The 20,367-nt window shown below is 45.9% G+C and overlaps 1 protein-coding gene across 19 annotated transcripts in view; it reads left to right on the top strand.

The window, feature by feature from the left end:
* The window catches only part of AKAP13 (A-kinase anchoring protein 13), a 253,883-nt gene that overhangs the window by 221,956 nt on the left and 11,560 nt on the right, over positions 1–20,367 (top strand). For 17 of the 19 annotated variants that reach the window (XM_074317388.2, XM_074317391.2, XM_019726703.3 and 14 more), the window contains 13 exons: positions 1,770–1,836; positions 5,765–5,900; positions 7,299–7,411; positions 8,014–8,166; positions 8,747–8,997; positions 11,351–11,476; positions 11,588–11,705; positions 12,337–12,585; positions 15,757–15,833; positions 16,397–16,578; positions 16,686–16,768; positions 19,133–19,327; positions 19,817–19,978. In XM_074317388.2, the coding sequence (XP_074173489.2) occupies positions 1,770–1,836; positions 5,765–5,900; positions 7,299–7,411; positions 8,014–8,166; positions 8,747–8,997; positions 11,351–11,476; positions 11,588–11,705; positions 12,337–12,585; positions 15,757–15,833; positions 16,397–16,578; positions 16,686–16,768; positions 19,133–19,327; positions 19,817–19,978 (1,912 nt within the window). The remainder of the gene's footprint in view (positions 1–1,769; positions 1,837–5,764; positions 5,901–7,298; positions 7,412–8,013; positions 8,167–8,746; positions 8,998–11,350; positions 11,477–11,587; positions 11,706–12,336; positions 12,586–15,756; positions 15,834–16,396; positions 16,579–16,685; positions 16,769–19,132; positions 19,328–19,816; positions 19,979–20,367) is intronic. The other 2 variants (XM_074317390.2, XM_074317392.2) reach the window with 2 other exon arrangements.

A 20,367-nucleotide genomic window follows, 5' to 3' on the forward strand; every position in this document is an offset into this window, starting at 1 on the left:
GCAGCAGGTGGAAGTGGGCCGGGGAGGGTTAGACGCAGCTTGTCTGGCAACACTCTTCTCACAGGGAACTTACACATGGTTCCGGTCAGATGACACAAGTGCCAGCTGTATGGTGGCACCTGCTCTGAGCATGCGTGCCCTGTAATGTGCACGGCTTCTCAGGTGGCCCTTAACGAAACAGTATGGGTTTGGGGGCACACCTTTTAGGTAGCCTGTGTGTTCTCGTCACCCAGAAATGTCTTTTTGTTCCTTGTTAGGGGAACAATCTCCAGCTACGTCTGCACAAACGCTCGGCGTGTTATAACCAGACACATTTATCAGGGCAATGGCCCCAAACTTGAGTGAGCGTCAGAATCACCTCCAGGGCTTGTTAACGGACAACTTCCTGTGCCCCCTCCCCAGAGGTTCAGATTCTGGGGTATGGCCCAGGAATCTGCATTTCTGATAAGATCCCAGATGATGTTGGTTCGGGTACCACACTTTGAGAAGCACTGAACTGGTGTAACGACGACAAACTTCTGTACTCCGCACATAAATTTTGTTTGGATCGTGAAGTTTTTTGTTTTTTTTTAATTTGACTTAATGAATTCATTTAAAAATCATATTTTATATCAATTTGGATTTCTAATTTCTCCTGAAAAATTGGAAGAGCTCACAGCCCTGGTATTTCCCCTTACCCAGCATTCCCAAAACTCTCCTTGCTCTTTTTCCTTTTTTCCGCAGTATTTATCACCTCAGAGGCTATATTTCACAGTCTGTGTGTGTTCGTTACACCTATTTGTTTATGGTCTGTACCTTCCCCCACTAGCATGTCAGCACACACTTGCAAACCATCTGAAGTCAGGAATGTTTGCTCCTGTGTTGGTCCTCAGCACCTAAAAAGGTGCTCAAATGCTGGAGGGATGGATGGCAAGTGATCGCCAGCTGAGGCTGAGCACCCCCTGCCTCCTTCAGGCCGGATGTACACGTTCTAGATTGTCATTCTGCCCCACACCCACCCCCACAACTTGTTTCTGTCATTTCTTACCTGCCTGACCCCATAGGGTTTGAGTTTGTGATCTCTGATAAGACTTACCTGTATTGTGAATCGACTAGGTTTGACAGAAAGATAATGAGATATGGCGTCTCCCATAGAAGAGAATAGAACCTGAAAGGGGGCGTCCACTTTTAAATTGGAAGCTACCCGTTTTCATGATGTGTTATCTCAGACTCATTGTTTCCATCGGTAACTTCTCACACAATGTTTCTGTTACATTCTACAGCAAAAGCCTTCACTAAAAATAGCCCTTTACTTAAGAATTATTTAGTACCTTACACATGCTAGGCAACTGCAGAGATAGAAATGAAAAACGCTGGGGTGCAGGTGTTAAGGGACCAGCCTGATTGTGGGGAAAATGGACAAGCAGATGCTGACCACAGATGAGGAGCGAACTGTGTGGTTTCTGAGGGGAGCCAGTCACTGCCTCGGGTGAGGAGACGCCACAGCTGAGGGCTGGCCTTAGACAAGGTGATACTCGCGGGGTCTTGAAGTAGAAGAACGGCGTTCCTGAAGGGGAGAGCAATCCAGACAGAAACAAGCCCTTGTGGAACTAGTGCTTGGCAGGGTCAGAGGCCAAGCCAGCGGGGGTGACAGGCTGGGACCCAGGACGGTGAGGAACCAGCGGCAGAGTCGGAGCGTCTGGCTCTCTCTCTGCTCCAGGCTTCTTGAAACTTGCCAGAAGATAAACTGTAAATGCAGTCTTCACCTGTTTCTTTTCTTTTCCTTTCAGCAGCCCAAAGGGAGCCTTCAGGCACACGACACGTCCTCCCTGCCCACGGTCATTATGAGAAACAAGTGTAAGTAGCCCGCCCGCCTCTCGTAATTCCTTTTCATGCTCTGGTTTGGAACTGAAACGTACTTTTGTCTTATGCACTTCTTATTAATCAAGATAGGAATACCCGCTTTGTGGTAAGTCAGAGAAGGCTGCGGGTTCATTGCCTGAAAGCTCAGCACTCCACCTTCCGACTCTCTGAAGGTGTCTGGTTAGTGTGTGTATTTGCTGAAGAGGCAGCACCTCGGGCCTGCGTGTTTCAGCAGGTGACGCGGGATCTTCAGTGAGCTGACAGTTACACTTGCTTTAAGTGCCTCACAGCTTCATGAATCAATGGAGACCTGGCTTATTAAATTTCCTTATAAACTGTGAAGTTGTAAAAATCTTTTTTTCCCCAATGTCTTCACATTGGCCACAGAATTGAGCCAGTTACCCTCTGGCATTCACATCAAACTGTCTTTATCCGTCTGTGCAAGGCTCCGCTTTGGTTTTACTTAATACTTTTCCCCTTTCATTGTCTACTCCCTGTCTCATTCTGTTCCCCTTTCAGCACCCGCTGTAGTATATTTAAGGTAAATCTTCCTGATCTGTCATATACCTTTAGTCATATATGTATCTCTGAAAATATTATTGTTTTGTGGGTTGAATTTTAATTAGATGATATGACATACTTGTCCGTTGTGCTTTTTTTTCACTCACCATCATTCTGAGATGTATGCACATTGTAATACGTGAGCGATTGTTTCAGGCCACTGTTGCACGGTCTCCTTTCATAAACATACACCACATTTCAATTACCAGTTCCCACAAAGACTAAGTTGTTTCCCACTGCTGTCGTAATTAATGCGGTAATGAATATCATCTTAATTGTCTGTGCGGGAACCTGTGTGAGACTTACCCTGCGGCAGTGTTTTCCAAGTGGAGTGCCTGGATTAATTAGAAGGGCGAATTCTTGGGCCCCAGACCTACTATGTCAGAGACTCCAGAGGCAGAGTGCAGTGGCCTGTGTTTTATTTAGTAGCCTCTCCCAGTGGTTCTGATCCATTCTCGAGCTTGAGAATCCCTGCTCTGTCCAGGCACATCTCACCTGTGCTTCACCAGATGTGGCATTTTTTCCACATTGAGGGCAAGACCCTTTGCCAACAAAAGGATTATACCTTGCTTGTATTGTGATAACTCACTTGATTACGGTGGTCTGGACCTGAACCGGCAGTATCTGCCTGGCCTGTGGTTACCTAATTGCTCTGAGTAAATCCGGGTCGCTCTAGGATGGCCGTACCAGTCTATACACCCACAGGGGAGTGGCAGTCCCTTTGCAATACATTGCGTCCGATTATTGCCAGTTTTTGCACGGAGATGACTGAAGAAGTTCTGCCAGAGTGACACCCACTTTAATCAATGACCCGCCCATTCCAATGGTCTGACAAGTCTAATCTTCCTTAAACTCTTTTTCCGTGACATTATCCCTTGTTTCTGAAACCTGTCTTCTTTCACATTAGATGGAATAACATCTTAAAAATACCTGTTCATGCCAGGCTCCTGAGGTGTATTCTCTGAGCCCCACAAGTATTCTTATTCCTACTTTACCCCATTGAGGCAGCACTTTGGTTACGAGTTCAGGATGGAGACTCAAGTTTCGTGGGTTTGAGTCCCAGCACCTCTACTTAATAGCTGTATAACCTTGGACATTTACTAGACCCCCCTGTCCCTCATTTTCCTCCTCTGAAAGGATGGAACGGTGTCAGCGGGTGGTGGTCAGGTTTAAGTGGGATCAGACCTTCAAAGTACTTAGTAGTTGGCTTCCTTACATGTTAGCTTTTGCTGCTCCTGCTGACATCACAAAGAAGGAAACTGAGGCTCAGAGATAGGACATAACTTAACCTGAGAAGCGTATATGGGTTGGTTTCAAACAGGGAAAGCTGTTTTTTTCACCTCCCCTCTGCCGCCTTGTAGGGACAAGCTGTTGTTTATAACCTGTGCTGTACGTGCACGACGAGACCTCATCCTGTTTCTCCCACCTTCTCAGCCATCCCTCATGTAGTCCTGCTTCCTTTTCTATGTGTGTCTTTTTCCCTTAATACTACACGGTCATTTCTGCCTTCCTGCACTCACTGCTCATCGGAGGGTCCTTGTTTCCACCCGACCTATCCACGTGCCCACCATTATTCAGAAGCCAGTGAGTTTTCCTCAGTCAGGCTTGAGCTTCTGAAGATGTGCTCCAGCCTCTTGAACACTTGAGCTTGTTCCCATTTCTGTCAGTTACCCTTGGTCTCTTAGGCCAGCGCCCCCATCTCGTCCTCCTTGTGTGCTTCCTGCAGGGGGAGTCTGGTGTTGTCGTGCAGCGTGTTTCTGGTGTTTTGTTGTATCACCTTTTTCTAAATAGAATTTGACTTGGAAATGAATGGTGTTACGGGTTTTTATTAATTAAGTCAGAAACATCCTGAAATGCTGTGAAGTCATAACCGTTGCCCCCGTCTCATTTCCTTTAGCTCCTGACACTCCCGGGGATGGACTGGTAATGCAGTTCATGTCTGAGCCAGGATCTCAGTTCCCAAAGAAAAGTAATTTTCTATCCAAATGCCTGTGTGACCACTTGAGTATACCATTAGAACTCCCAAGATCCTCTTTGGTCGTGTTCAGGAGAAATAAGCAGTATGGGAACAAATGAGTTATGTGTCGTTAAAGAAGCCTGGCATTTTCCTCATCTGCAAATGAAAGAAATTGGTCAAAATTTGTTTTTGAACAATGTGCAGAAAAACCAGTCAGGGAGCTGTACAAGGTGCAGACCCTCAGGCCCCGCCCCCAACGGACGTAGGGCTGGGAATTTGCATATCTGACAGGCGGCTCAGGTATTTCTTAGATGTTTCTCCCCAAGAACACAGGCCTTGGTTATGTCAGGGTCCTTTCATCCTTATGGTTCTTTTAATCATATTTTATTTTATTTTGAATTAGTTTAAAATTTTAAACATGTAATACTTTCACATGATGCTTTTTTTTCAGGTTTGGAATTGTTATTACTATACAGGTTTAGACATTTTTAGTTACTGAATTGACACAGTGTTTAGGATTCAAAGCCACCATAGGATTTGTTTATGTTCACAGAAGTCCATACGCTGCCTGAGTCTTCTCCCAGAGGCAGAGCAGGGTCCTTCCTCACCATATATATTTTAAAGGAATGGCGGGAGACAAAAATACAGAGGTTTTTATATAAGGTCTTATGAGGCTTTCTTGTTTTACGTACATCTTTTACGTTTTTACACGTTACACGTTGCATACTTTTCTCAGACTTGTTTTTTTCACTTACCACTATGCATTGGAGATTTCCTGTCAGTGTAATTTCACCCCATGACTTTAGATTCTTTGTTCTCATTGTCTAATTTCCATCCCACTGCACAGGTGATCACCCTTTTTAGTTTGCTATTCATCTTCTTCAAGATTCTCTATTAAAAATAAAGCAAATATCAATTTGAATGATTAATTTTTCTTTTTTTAAATGTGAAAGATAGTCTGTTTTGCCCGTTATTTTCTACACCTTGATTTTTTCTCCCCGTTAATATATTATCTTAGAGACCTGTGTCAGTTGATGGAGTGTCCTCCTTTGTTTTAAAGCTACAAAATATTCTATTAATTGGTCTTCCTTTGATGTTTATTTGTGTTGTTTCCAGTCTTTTGCTTTCATCAACAATGTTGCATTGAATACTTTGGACATGTGTCATTTGAAACAGATACAAGTATATCTTATCCTGAAAATGGAATTACTGAATGGAAGGGTAGAAGCATTTACAATGTCAATAAATATTGCCAGGCTATCCTCCATAGAGTTTTTGTAACCATTTATGCTCCCAGGCCAAATCTCCTCTAAAGTACTTTGCTTGTTGTTGGCATTCGTCAGATGAATCAGTGCTAGTGGCATGGGCAGCGATGCTTCAGTTGGTGCCCTTTCTTTATTACAGCCTCACAGCCCAAGGAGCGCCCTCGATCTGCAGTGCTCCTGGCTGATGAAACCACTGCTGCCCCCATGTTTGCTAACAGACGGTCCCAGCAGAGTGTCTCGCTCTCGAAAAGTGTCTCCATACAGAACATTGCTGGGTAAGTGGGGATTTATAGGCAGCGCACTGGACATCTGTGTGACAAGAGCATCATGATCAGATCATTAGGCAAAAAGATGCTTTTAGGAAGAAAAAAAAAAACCAGGCAAAATAATGGGTTGTTGCACAGCCAGGTGGTACAGACAAGGAGAATGAGGATTATATTTTGATGCATCTCATGGGCCTCAGTTTGTAAGATGGATCCCCTGTAATCGCCAGGTTGCCCTTCGCTTTTGTACGTGAATCAGCTCCGCTTTTTTAAAGACTCTGAGTTTTAAAAGGATGGTTTTTATTTTCAGATCAAAATCTGAAGTGGAACTAGGAAAAAAGAAAAAAAAAAGATGATTTATTTCTGAATTTTTTTAGTTGCAACCACTTACATTTTCAGATGTCACACTGTTCTATATGTCAGATGAACCTGATTTTCTTTTTTTTTTTAAATCTGTTTCCCATCCTTGCCTCCTGACTCTTAGTCAGTTTCATGGGCGTGAAGAATGGGCCAATTATAACCTTTAGGTTCCCGCTCCCTCTTATGCACTGGGTTCCTTTTGTGGTCCCCCAGACTGTTGAGGCCTGGGCTGTCACATGGTGACAGGGCTGATGATGTTCCCTGCCTTCCCATCGAGTCAAGAGGTCACCTGAAACACAGGACTCAGGACCTCTCTGGCATCTCTTAACCGAGGCTGGAGGAAAATTCTTAAGTCAAGGATGCAAATCTCCTTTGGTCTACCTTTTCTAACCTCTGTACTGAATTATGTGTCCTCCTCCTAAAACAAACAAACAAACAAAAAATACAACTTTCAAGTGTTTTGTTTTGTCTTTGTATTGTCATTTTTCAAAGGCCTTCTTTTCAAAGTTGTGTTATCAAAATTTGTTTATATTATGACTTTTTAAAGTTGGTCTTTACATGTGAAGTTTTAAATGACTGGCTTGCATTTGTGTCATAGTACAAACATTTACCACAAACACCTACTGTGTTAGCTGATGAGTTGGGGTCAAGAAAGCAAAAGAATCCAGTTTATTGTAAGTGCTTGGTCTGTTGCTAGTAAGGGAATGAGGGGGTGCAATGTAGTGGTTAGATAATGAGTTTCAAACAGAGAAATTTCTTACATATTGTGTGTACAGCTTGAGGGAAAGAGTTCTTGCTACCTCTCATTAAAAAACAAAAAAAATCCAGGGCTGGAAGAGTTCGAGTTGGCAATGATGTTAAAATGCCTTCACCTTTCATTAATAGTTCTTGTTGCATGTTGCTGGGTTCCTAACGTAAGTAATTTGTCAGCAATCATTGCAGTACATGTAGCCAGCTGTCCTTATAGAGGTTTTCAGGTATTCATTTAAGAAAAGCAAGCCCTGGCTCATCAGAATGTATTTGACAATAAGTGCTGCCTTTTGTCCCCAGAGTTGGCAACGATGAGAACCTATCAAACACCTGGAAATTCCTGTCACATTCAACAGACTCACTCAATAAAATTGTCAAGGTCAATGAGTCAGCAGAATCACTTACTGATGAAGGTAAGAGGAAGCTGTGGTCTGTACTTCGTTTTCTGTAGAAACTGTGCCCTTACCTAGAATACAAGCGCCAGTGGAATAATAGTGCCTGCCTCTTGCTTTCTCCTGTAAAGGTTCTCTATATTGTCTGTAAAGCATCAAATGCTTTATAATAAGTTGGTGATCAGATTTATCCAGTTGTTAGATAGCTGTCCATTGAAAAGATGGACATCTGTGATTTTAACGTGGTCATACTCGAGCAGAGACGCTTTTTCTTAACTTAGACTTTTGTACACATTCAATTCTAGCTCCCTTGGCACAGTTATAAGCCAAGTAACGTTAGCAGGTCCCTTCCAGTTCCTACTTCACGTAGGAATCATGTCTTACTCACGTTTGATTTAGGCGATGTTTGTCACTCTTCACCAAAGCCTTGAATGTAGAGCGTGTCACTCCCAAACAGGAGATGATTCTTTTCTCGTCCTGGAATATGGTTCTATGAATATCTCCTGTACTAATGCGCAGTGTCTGTATCTTAGGAAATTACCACCCCGAGGAAAGTCCAGCATAGGCTTTTTAGAGATCAGAGACCTAAGATTCTGATACTGATTTTTTTTTGCTATTTTGAGGAGTAGGTACAGACATGAATGAAGGACAACTAATGGGAGACTTTGAGATTGAATCCAAACAGCTAGAAGCAGAGTCCTGGAGTCGATTAGTAGACAGCAAGTTTCTGAAACAGCAGAAGAAAGATGTGATCAAGCGGCAAGAAGTGATCTATGGTGAGAGTCTTCCTTTGCTCGGCTCGCATTTGATGTGCGTCGTCCTGCGTTTTTCAGTCGGGTGACTTACTGGGCTGCGGAAGGTCAATTGTCAAGTGTGTCGCAGCTCAAAGATTTTCTTTACAACTTCAGTATCTAGAGACATGATCTTATGTCTATCTTTTTCTCTCTCTTTAAAAGTATTTTCTTTAATTGTATTGAACATTTTATTTAACATGAATACTTACTTACGCAGTAGACCTTAAAAAAGATCTCTTGTGACAGTACAGTTGGATTCCTGTGCTACACTAGGAGTTAGACACTCGGCACAAGTCCTTTCTAGGAAGTAGGAAACACAGTCAATTATGAAAGGTTTGGATTCCAATGAAGGTCAGTTAGGAAACCACCAAAGAGTCAGGGACTCCAGTAGGCCAGTCCTACGAGTAGGTCACATGGAAAATAGAGGAAGAAGATGAAAACGCTTTAGGGAAAAGACAGCTGTTCCAAATGGGCTCCATGTTTGTGCCCAGTAGCCCTCTGGCTAATGAGGCGCGTCCTCGTGCCTGAATGTCCCTGACCTTCGGCTGTGTCCCCCCTTCAGAGCTGATGCAGACGGAGCTCCACCACGTCCGCACGCTGAAGATCATGAGTGACGTGTACAGCCGGGGGATGATGACGGACCTGCTCTTTGAGCAGCAGATGGTGGAGAAGCTCTTCCCCTGCTTGGACGAGCTGATCAGTATCCACAGCCAGTTCTTTCAGAGGATCCTGGAGCGGAAGAAGGAATCGCTGGTGGACAAAATTGAGAAGAACTTTCTCATCAGGAGGATCGGGGATGTGCTTGTAAACCAGGTGAGCCACGGGCAAGAGCGAAGCTCTCACACCTTCTGTCCCACTCACTGTCCTGGGGAGCTCAGGCAAGTTGTTTGAGCTCCCCAAGCCGCGGTTTCCTTTTCTGTAAACGAGGACAGTGGATTTTCTCTCCTAATAGGATTTCTAAAGGTTAAAAGCCATGTTTACATAACGTATGTGACGTATATGGTAAATAATAAAAGGCAGTTTGGCAGTTTTTCTTCCTCAGAGTCTATACCAGCAGAAACACTGTCATGTAAGAAATCACAAAGCATACGTTGGAAGTCTCAACTTCTCCTTCTGCCTCAAATCAAAAGGAGCTCATTTATCTGAAAACCACGTGGGCATAGAAAATCGAATAAGAAACTACCTATAAAATAGCTCATAAAATGTGACTTACTGATATTTTCATCAAGGTGTGGTATGGTTTCAGTTCTACTCCAAAGACAGTTTGGCTAATGATTTGATGCTGTTAGACGTGCTTGTCACAGTTTTTAATGTTTCTTTCTAAAATGTTTTTTTTTTTAGTGTTGCTAATACGATCTTACCAGGCAGAGGCACATAACGTCACATCTGATTAGCTCCTTTTCCCCAGCAAATCTCTGTCTCAGTGTAGAAGCAGAGGCGTAACTGCTGGAGCATTTGTCTAATAATTGGAAATTTTGTCCTTGTATTCTTGAGCCTGTACTGCTCGCCTCATTCATTCATTCATTTTTCAAGTATTCACTGGGCATCTACTAAATACCAGGTGGAACCACTAAGATAGACATGCCTTCGACCTCTACCTCATGAAACTCATGTTCTGGAAGTAAAAACAGGCATGTTATGAAATAAACGCAAACATAGTGTGGTAAATGCTTTAACACAGAGTCAGGGCCTCAGAGTGGGAGTGGTCAGCTCTCCAGGTGAGGACCTGTCTTCCCCAAACAGCCCCTCTCCCAGATGTTTTCCACATCTGCCTCTGTCCTCAGACCTGCACAGGGACGCTCACGAACATTGGCTTGTGGTGTTTGTAGCTTCTTGCATGTGTTCCCATGCTCCAGCAAGTTCTTTGATGGTGGGATTCGTATCTTCGCCCCATGGTGTGCCAGTGCTGGAATCCCCTTTTTGGGGCACACGCTTTATGACAGGAACAGGTCACTTAAAACCGCTCTGCTTCAGCTTTTCTGTGGAGAAAGAGGAAAAGGAAAAGCTCCCCGGAACGCTTTTTCCAGTGTTTTGGTAAGGCTCAGCCCGTGTCGCCTCCAGAGATTTTAGTGCAGAGTCAGCCGTTGCTCAGTATGTGTCACAGACTCCATGCAGCCGCTCTGCCGTCTGCCCCACCGTGAACATGTCCGCAGATGAACTGTTGTCATTCCACGTGTCTGGGAATGATTTAAGGGCTGTGCAGCGTTGTTAGGGCTGCTGGCCTGAGCCAAGTAAGGTAAACAGGCCCCTGGGTCGTGCTGGCTGTTTCTGACTTACCAAAGTGACATTTGTAAGACCGATTATCGCATGAAAAACTTCTAGTGAGTGCCCTTGTTTTATTACTACGTTTGTGACAAGTAGTAACAGAAGTTACATTCTACAGACTAGAACATTCCTTATGTGCACAGTACATAGGTATTTGTGTTTACTGTTTTTTTAATATAGACAGTTTGTTGAAATGTAATTCAGATGCCTTAGAGTCCACCCTTTTTTTTTTGAACTTTTTATTCATTTCAGGTGCACAAAGCAATGTAATAGACATTTGTCATTTATACCCCTCACACAGTGACAACCCCCCTCCCCCATCCACTAAAGTGTACAATTTAGCGGTTTTTAGTATATTCACAGGATGGTGCAACCGTTACCATAATCAGTCTTAGAACATTTTATCATCCCACCAACAGCTGTCACAGCCCTTGGCCGCCACTAATCAGCTTTCTGTCTCTGTGGATTTGCCTATTCTGGACATTCTGTGGGAATAGAATAAAACAAGGTTCATTGGTATTATAGCACGTATGAAATCAGTATTTTGTTCCTTTTTGTGGCTGATTAATATTTCATATGTCTACGCCACATTTTTTTTATCCATTTATCCTTTGATGGACATTTAGATTGTTTCCACTTTGGGGCTATTATGAATAACAAACATGAGTATACAAGTGTTTATGTGGACAGATCTTTTTATGTCTAGGAGTGGAATTGCTGAGTTATTCGGTAACTCTTTATTCCACTTTTTGAGGAACGGCCAGGCTGTATTCCAAAGCTGCTGTATCATTTCAGTCTTTTGGGGGAATTTATAAGGAAGCACTCCTGGGTTTTACAAATAGACTGGCACCTTTGTACAAAATGGGAATGCACGTTTAAATCTGTTCTCTTGGCCCTGCAGTTTTCAGGTGAGAACGCAGAACGCTTAAAGAAGACGTACGGCAAGTTTTGTGGGCACCACAACCAGTCTGTGAATTACTTCAAGGACCTCTATACCAAGGATAAGCGTTTCCAGGCCTTTGTGAAGGTGCTGTGGTAACAAGTGATAGCCCCGCCATTGTCCAGAGCGCATGCCCCCCGCCCCCCGTCGGTCTGTCTTTCCTCAGGCAGCTGCTGACGGTCCGTGTGTCTCTTGCAGAAGAAGATGAGCAGTTCGGTGGTGAGGAGGCTCGGCATCCCGGAGTGCATCTTGCTGGTAACGCAGCGGATCACTAAATACCCCGTTTTATTCCAGAGGATACTGCAGTGCACCAAAGGTGAGTCTCCTGCCTCTCCTGGGCCTCACGTGCCTGTGCGCTGTCTCCTGTGTGCCCGAGTGTCCTGGAGACCATAGCAGATGCCGTCCTGCTCTGGGGCGTCTAAGAGGTCCTGGGTTTCATCCTAAAGACTTTCCTTGAGGGCAAACTTGAAATTTTATGTCACCAGACTTAGGGCAGATGATAGCAAGGGGACGGAACCACTTACTGATCCCCTCAGGAGGCTCAGTGACCTCAGCAGCCTCTCCCATGTCACTCGCCTGGGAGATAACGGCCACCAGTTACCCCGCAAGTGCTAGAATTGCTGCTGTTTCTCATTCAATCAGTACTTGTAGTTTCTCTCTTGGCTCCCCTGCTCCTAGGCAGTTACACCAAAGATCACGTAAAACAAAGACGTACAGAAAGAACCCGGTGCTTCTCTCCCTCCCTAAACATGTTTGGTTCCTTCTCCTTGAGAACATAGCATGTAATCGCATGTGATTGTATCACTGAAAACATCTCACGTGGTTTAGAATGAAACTTATGCCCTCCGAGGTGCTGGCTTTGGCCTGAGAGCACGCCCGCAGGGGGGCAGTGACGCCTCTTCTCTGTGGGAGGGGGCCCGTTGAAAACATCTCTCTTTCCTTCGAAGACAACGGCGCGGAGCAGGATGACCTGGCACAGTCCCTGAGTCTGGTGAAGGATGTCATCGGGGCTGTGGACAGCAAGGTGGCGAGTTACGAAAAGAAAGTGCGTCTCAACGAGATTTACACCAAGACAGACAGCAAGTCGATCATGAGGATGAAGAGCGGTCAGATGTTTGCCAAGGAGGACCTGAAGCGGAAGAAGCTGGTGCGGGACGGGAGTGTGTTTCTGAAGAACGCAGCGGGCAGGTTGAAAGGTAAGGCTCCCGTGTGCCCTGTGTCTGAGCGGTGACGGAGGACAGCGGGCGACGAGCATCCAAAGATGTCTGTTCGAAATTCACCACCGGGTTTTTGCTAAGGAGCCTTCCCTTGTCCACACATCACAGGAACAGCCATCATTTGATTGTTCTGAATCTCAAATTAAAATCTGGTTTGAGATATTTTGTAAAAATCGTATAAAATACAGTAAGTTACCAAGGAAATAATGCAGTCAGGGAAAATGGGCAGGGGGAAATGTAAAAATGAAGCAAAGGGTAAGATTAATACAAAAATGCAGCTGTTACGGAAGGCGTATTTCTGTACCAGAGGTGGGCAACAAGTTTGGGATTGGGGTCTCTGGGAAAAGTTCCACGGAGAGAAACCCCATCAGTTAGTTCACAGTCTGTGAGATTCAAAATACGTACACCACTTGTTCTCAGGAGATGTCGGAAGAATTATCAGCTCCTGAGACTTTAGAAATGTAAGGTTAACTCACATCAACCAGATTCGTTCAACTTGATGACATTCATAGCTCTTATCTTTCTCTAAGCAAGAGAGATCATAAAAGATACTCATTTTCCATTTGATTTTAATTTTGACGTTTCATATGATCAGCTCCCTCGAGTGAAGCAAGTGGTGACCTTCGTTAATTCATCTGTACATTTGATTTTTGTTTCTTAATCATTGTGTCCATCATACCTGCACTCACTGGGCCCGTGTGGCAGCCCTCACTGCACCGGGTAGCCTTGCGTGTTCTCACCCGTCCTCTGGCCTCTGAGCTGAGTACACGAAGCAGGAGAGCCCACTACTGTCCCCCACTGGCCTTACAGTAAGGTGGCTGAAATGTGTGCTTCTCTCTTCCCTGAGGTGTAAGTAGTGCTGTAGGTAACCGCTGTCAGAGAGTAAGCGGAGCCCAAACACTGAAGAAGTCCCAGGCCATCAGCTCATGTGAAAGGTGAAGGAAGCAGGACGCCCGCTTAGAAGCTGGGATCAGGCTGAGACACTTGTACAGAGGGTCTTGGGCCGCAGTGGTTGGGCGCTAGCATGGAGGCCCGAGCTTAGGTTGGGGAAGGCAAGAGGAGTGGCATGTGAGTTACGTCTTGAAAGATGATGAGGAGGGTGCTGGGCAGAAAGGGAAGAGTCAGCGTGGAAGCGTCGAGTTGATAGGATCTGGCACATCTGGGAAGGGTGCAGTCGGGGCTCCCAGACAGGCAGCCGGGTAAGTGGCAGGGAGGGCTGGGCCCGTGGGCCAGGTTGTAAAGGGCGCACACGCCAGACTAAGAAGCTGACAGTCGATACTATGGATGGGGTCGGGGAAGGGGTGAGAATGGGTTCAGTTTGGAGGGTTTTTAAGCAGGAAAGGGATACATTGGGTTATTTCTAGTACAATTCTATATACTAGAAACATTGGGAGCGGTTTAGAGTGCAGCAGGCGTCAGGGAGTGTGAGGTGACAGACACGCAGAAAACCAGTGTCGCAGTGGTTCCGGGAAGAGCTGTTCTGGGCCCGAATTCCCACAGGCAGCATGAAAAGAAGGGACAGGATAACTCAGAAAAGAAACGTCCCTCCCGGCCACCAAGCAGATGTGTATCTCACTGCCCCGTGGTGAACCCTGCGGCCCTTCCAGCCCTGATGCTCCGGGAGGTTCTAAGAACCTGGTTCCGGCTCCTCCCACATGGCCACTTTGCACTGTCTCGGAGGCAGGCCGGCAGTTCAGAAGCAGCTGCCCGCCCTTGTCGGGACCTGAATTTTCTAGAACTGCCACTGTCTGGAGCTAGCTCTTTATTCTTTCCTTTATACAGCAGTTGATTTATTCATTCCCTACAGAAAAACGAATCGATTCCAGATGTTGGAACAAAGTTGTGGTCAGGCTGATGGCGGAACGATAGGTTTTCTGACCTGAAATGCCGCCAGTGGAGATAGGAGTTGGTGTTGAGTCATTCTTACCCCAAGGCAACGGATGCCAAGAACAGCCAGTACTGTGCAGGGTACCCTTTGAAGGGGGTGGGGTTTCCTCTGATAGGCTGACACTGATCATATAAATTTCAGCATCCAATGAAATTGATACTTGTTTGTGTTTTAGAACTTTTTTTTGGAGGGGGGCAGGCACCTGAATTTATTTGAAAGTAAACTTAAAAAAAAAAAAAAAAAGAAAACTAATGGTACTGCATGGAAAATTACTGTGGTCTAGGCTGAAACACTCTACCCTCCTCGAAATCAGACATCTTTGCTTCTGTTTTCCTCATAGCTTTGCAATGAGTTACACGGACAGAAGATTCTAGCTGGGGCAGAAGTGGTGGAAAAGGCAGGAGGGGCCTAACCACCCAGGAGGGGCTGCACAAGTCAGTTCCATTTGTTCCCTCAAGGAATAGTAGGCGCTTCTTTTCAGAGAGACGATTGCACAGAGGGGCCAGCATGTTAGATCTCAATAGGTGGCTCACCTCCAGAGAGTCAGACTTTGTCCTTCAGGGAATAATGGCGCACGTCACTTTGTACTCCTAGAGCAGTTAGAGCAAGAATTTGTGACATCCTTTTGTCCTAGACCCAGCTAGAGATGTTCATTTGGGTTTGGTTTGGTTTTAACGGAGAAGCAAAGAAGGCTGTTTCCATGGCACGGAGAGGCTGAGGTTGACTGACATAAAGACATTGTATTCACACGTACCTGTGAAATCAGAGGACGGTGTGTGGCCGTTCTTGTTCTCTTGGGGGTGTGAAGATGACTACCTCTCATTAGACTTAGATATTTTTCTACATCACCTTTTGGCAGCTTTCCTGTCTGCTATCCCACGCTTTTCCCATTACTATAATCAGAAATTGAGAAACACTGCATCCTGAGTATTTTGTGGGTTGTGTTTTCATTTCACATCTGTTAAAGTGCTGCTTTCTAACTTTACTGTTACAGTATTTTATTCTTCAAATCTTGCCTTACGAGATACATCTTTCTAGACTAAAGTACTTGAACTTTTGCAAGACAAGGCTTTGGTGATAGATCCCATTTTTAAATGCCTCTAAAAATCTAATGACCAGACCTGCATCCTGCAGAAATGTACGATTGCCTTAGAGGAATATGTCTCATCCCGATGTGCTCTTTGGGGTCATATTGTTGAATTGCTAATAAAAGTGCTCTGACTGTGCTTAACTCTAATCTCTTTCCTTCTCCCACTTTACAGAGGTTCAAGCAGTACTGCTTACTGACATTTTAGTTTTCCTTCAAGAAAAAGACCAGAAATACGTGTTCGCCTCATTGGTAAGCTGAATTGTTATTCTCTTCTGTTTGTAATTAATAGTATTCAAAACAGCTAGGGGTAAGTACTGAGTGTAAATTAAACACTGTATTGTTGCTCTCCCACGTTCTCAGAATTAATTGGCTCAGGACACATTCCTCTGCGTAATTTATTACCCTTGTAAGTTTTTGTCCCAGCCTCTTTCCCCCCAAAATTATTTTCCTGCTACATTACAATCCTTTTGAGAGCGTTGGACATTTGATCACTGGAGTGTTTCTCACCCACTATGCCCCATAGATCATGCTAATTTATGGTATTGCCATCCAGGTTCTCTGAGGCATGGGGAAGGATTCAGCACGTAGAAAACATGGCAAGACCCTTCCTAGCCATAAATTGTCATTTCCTTTTTGGAACTCTTTTTTCTGTTTGATAAAATGTAAGGGAAATAACAGGATATTTCTCCTTATCCTACCGCTGCCACTGTGGGTTGAACCATATGCTCTTAAAAGGCCCCTCGTAGGCTGAAGTTGCCTGTAAGAGTTAGAATGTCGTGTGCATTTCTTCTGTCTGGTCTCGCCTTTTCCAGGACCAGAAGTCAACAGTGATCTCTTTAAAGAAGCTGATTGTGAGGGAAGTGGCACATGAGGAGAAGGGCTTGTTCCTCATCAGCATGGGGATGAAGGACCCGGAGATGGTGGAAGTCCACGCCGGCTCCAGAGAGGAGCGGGACAGCTGGATGCGGGTCATCCAGGACACGATCAACACCCTGTAAGCTCGGGCCGGCCCCCCAGCTCCTCCCGCCCTGATTCCATATGGCCCTCGGCAGCCCCCAGGGAATCCGGCATCTGAGGAATCTTTTGTTTTGCTTGTATTAGGAACAGAGATGAAGATGAAGGAATTCCTAGTGAGAATGAGGAAGAAAAGAAAATGTTGGACACCAAAGCCCGGGAATTAAAAGGTAAAGCTGGGGTGGCCGGTTAGCTCAGTTGGTTAGAGCGTGGTGCTGATAACACCAAGGTTACCAGTTGGATCCCCGCATGGACCCTACTTAAAAAGAAAAAAAGGCAAAGCTGTTGGAAGGGGCGTGAAGCCCTTGTCTGCAGTCTGCAGTCGATTCTGCAGTGGCAGGAGACAATGATGATTCCTCCCAGCATCACGGCTAGTCCCCAGTTCCCAGCAGGCCCTGGGAACCGGGGAGATGCATTGCTTTTCACAAACGAGAAACCACATCTGAGCTGCCAAGGGTCCCAGCACAAAACGGCAGGAGAGTGAGTCCGACCCTACGTCAAAGGAGTATTGATTCTCCTGTCTCAGTGTCAGTGTTTTTGGACCCTGGTGACATTCTTTGTACTTCGTCACCAAAGAATTTGCAAACACTCATGGCCACATCGAAGATTAAAACAAGAAGAAGGGAAAGGAACTTGAGGAAAATAATTTTCCAGTTAATCTGTTTTTATCAATTATTCCGGTCACAGCCTGCCACCCAGTGACAAGAGTTGGGAGGTGGTTCGGGAAGATGTGTGCTTATTGCTTATGCTTGAGCATTATTTATTGAGTCCCTACTGTTTCAGATAGTCTTGTCAGCATCCCTGAAAGACGTGGATTCTTATCCCCATTGTGCAGATGAGAAAGCTGAGACCCACGAAGGCCGAGCAGCCCAGGGTCCCATCCAGAGTTCAAGCCCGGGCCAGGCTTCTGCTCCCTGTCTCCCGCACAGCAGAGGGGCCTGCTCCCCTCTCTCTGCCGGTGCTTGGTTAATGTGCTTTGGGTAGGAATGAGGCCCAGAGTCAAAAAATGTAAGCCCCCAAGAAGTTTAGTGAGTCCTTCAAGCTCTGGACAGTGATAACATTCTGTTTAGTGAGGAGGAAAAAAAGATGGACAGACTTAGCCCGGAGCCAGATTTATTGGCCTGTGATAAGGTGGGCAGGGGTGAAACTTCCGTCTTTTAACATGTATGAAGCACCTGGCCAGGCATCCTGGGAGGTGCTAGGGATGCAGAGATTCCTAAGACAGAGTCCCTGCCATTGGGAAGCTAATGCTCTAGTAAGGGAGACATCCCGTGACAGGCCACCAAGTGGTTTCCGAGGCCGAAGGCATGTGTCACATCTGTGGGACCTACAAATCCAGCCAGTGGTATGTCGCCCAGAGAAGCCAGCACGTGAGCCACATCTGAAAAAAGTGACTTCACCAGACAAGAAGCATTAGATGGAAAAGGGGAAAGGCCTTGCCGTGTCCTCAGGAATGATGGGTTTGGTCTGCCGGGAGAATCAAGGCTGTGATGGGAGGTGACGCTAGGAAGGCACCAGGTCTTAAAGGGCAACAAGGGAATCGTGTAATGTTTTTAGCAAAATTTCAACTTTAATTTTTAAAATTGATATTGAAGCCAACCGGGAGAATGGCTTGAAGGAGAGGAGCCATGAGGGTGGAAACATCAATTAGGAGACGGGGGATAGTTTCAGTGAGAACCGGGCTGGGGAGGGGATGGACATGAGTGAGAAACAAGGAACCAGTGTGGATGGTGGGCAGTGAGGACGTGAAATCTGTCCCGTCTGCAGCTTGGGTGCTGTTGACTGAGGAAGAGAGCACGCGCTAAAGGGAGGAGGTGGGATGAAAGACTGGAGACGAGGTTTCGGACGTGCTGAGAACCAGGCGTCTAACTGCAGGTCACTGCCTGAGAGAGGGGCTGGTGCTCAAAAAAGTGGGCAGGATTTGGGATGCTTTTACTGGGTTGTCAGCACGGAGGAGGCAATTGAAGCCACGGCAGTGAATGAGATCCCAAGAAGAAAGTGCGTAAGGGACAGACTGCAGCCCAGGATTGAGCCAAGGGGACCCCAAATATCCCCTTGCAGATGGCATGTGTGTAAAGTGCTCCAAGGAGAGAGGGTGGTAGGAAGAGAACCTCAAAGGAGAGAGGGAAACAGTCGAAAGAGGAACCATCCCTGCTGGAAAGGATGGCATAAAAGACCTCATTGGATTCAGTAATGATGGGTGACCTTGGAAAGAGCAGACACAGAGGGATGGGCAAAAGCCAGAGAAGAGGGGGTTGGAAAAGAAACTGAAGGAGGGGAGTGGAAACACAGTGCCGGCTTGTCATGTCAGAAATTCCAGTGTTTGCCTAGAAAGACCCAGGATAGTTTCCCAGCTACAAATTATTACCACAAAAACTTGATACTGCCTTCATGATGGAAAAAAGAAGGGGAAAAAAGGTTATGTTCTGTGTTGTCCCCTAAGTTACCACGAGGTGGCGATCGTGTCTTAGTCATCCCATCATGCTGGTCCTCACCAGTCAGATCACCAGACCTTTTCTCCATCCACCCTGCAGAGCAACTTCAGCAAAAGGACCTGCAGATTCTCCTCCTGCTGGAAGAGAAGGAGATGATTTTCCGGGACATGACCGAGTGCAGCACCCCCTTGCCAGAGGAGTGCTCCCCAACTCACAGCTCTAGAATCCTCTTCCGCTCCAACACAGAAGAGGCTCTCAAAGGAGGACCGTTAATGAGAAGTGCAATAAATGAGGGTAATTTACGTTGGGCGCGGCCCCCTCCTCATCTCTTCCCAGCGTGGTTTACGCACTAACATCACCTGCCCGTTTTTGCTTTTTTATCATAAACAAAAGCACAAACCCAGAAAACAATCTGAAACAGTTATTTTGCTTTTGGAAGTTATAATCACGTGAGCCCCTTGTAGCCATTACCCAGATCAGGGAATAAAATGTCGCCAGACGCCCTAAGCCCTTCCACGTGTCCTGGACTCATCGCAGCTCCCTCCTTCCGGATACTGTCAGTTTTATAGTAATCACTTGTGTGTGTGTGTGGTTTTTTGGACAAGTGCCTATTCACAGGCAGTGTAGTTCAGTCTTGCCCGTGTTTTTTGATACACATTTTAAGATTCAATTTACAGGACGCCCACCACCTCCACCACGAGACCCTCTCTTTTCCACACAGTTTATCTTTGAAAAATCTGATGTATTTAACCTACAGAGTTTACATGTTTCCTTCTCTTCCAGTGGAGATCCTTCAGAGTTTGGTGAGTGGAAGCCTGGGCGGCACGCTTGGGCCGGCCGTGAGCAGCCCTGGGGAGCAGGAAGGCCCCGTGGGCCCCGTGTCCCTGCCCCGGAGGGCAGAGACCTTTGGCGGCTTCGACAGTCACCAGATGAGTGCCTCCAAAGGTGAGTGGCTCTGAACTCACGTCCGCTCACAGGCAGGCCTTGGCTGTCACACGCAACTCACGTGATCTGTCCTCAGGGAGCTCCATGTCCTCTGGGCCAGGCAGTCACTGTTCCAGTAAGACCCTCACAGTGTGGCGCTGCTCACGTACTCGAGCCTCGCTCAGTGACACGCTCATTTTGAATGATGAAGGTTTTGCTGGGATCTCAGCTAAGCTAAAGCCAATGGGAAAATAATACTCACTTTCTCACCCTGCTTCTAGTTTTTTCTGCATCAGTGAGATTATTACCGATCACCTAGATGCCCGTTCTTTGGCATTGGGAGGATTCAGCCATACCATATCCCTAAGCTGTGTATGCTGGGCTCCTCTCCTGGCTAAGCTGTTTCACAA

Source organism: Rhinolophus sinicus, chromosome 13 (assembly GCF_057876585.1).
Source record: "Rhinolophus sinicus isolate RSI-liver-muscle chromosome 13, RSI-T2T, whole genome shotgun sequence".
Lineage (NCBI taxonomy): Eukaryota > Metazoa > Chordata > Mammalia > Chiroptera > Rhinolophidae > Rhinolophus > Rhinolophus sinicus.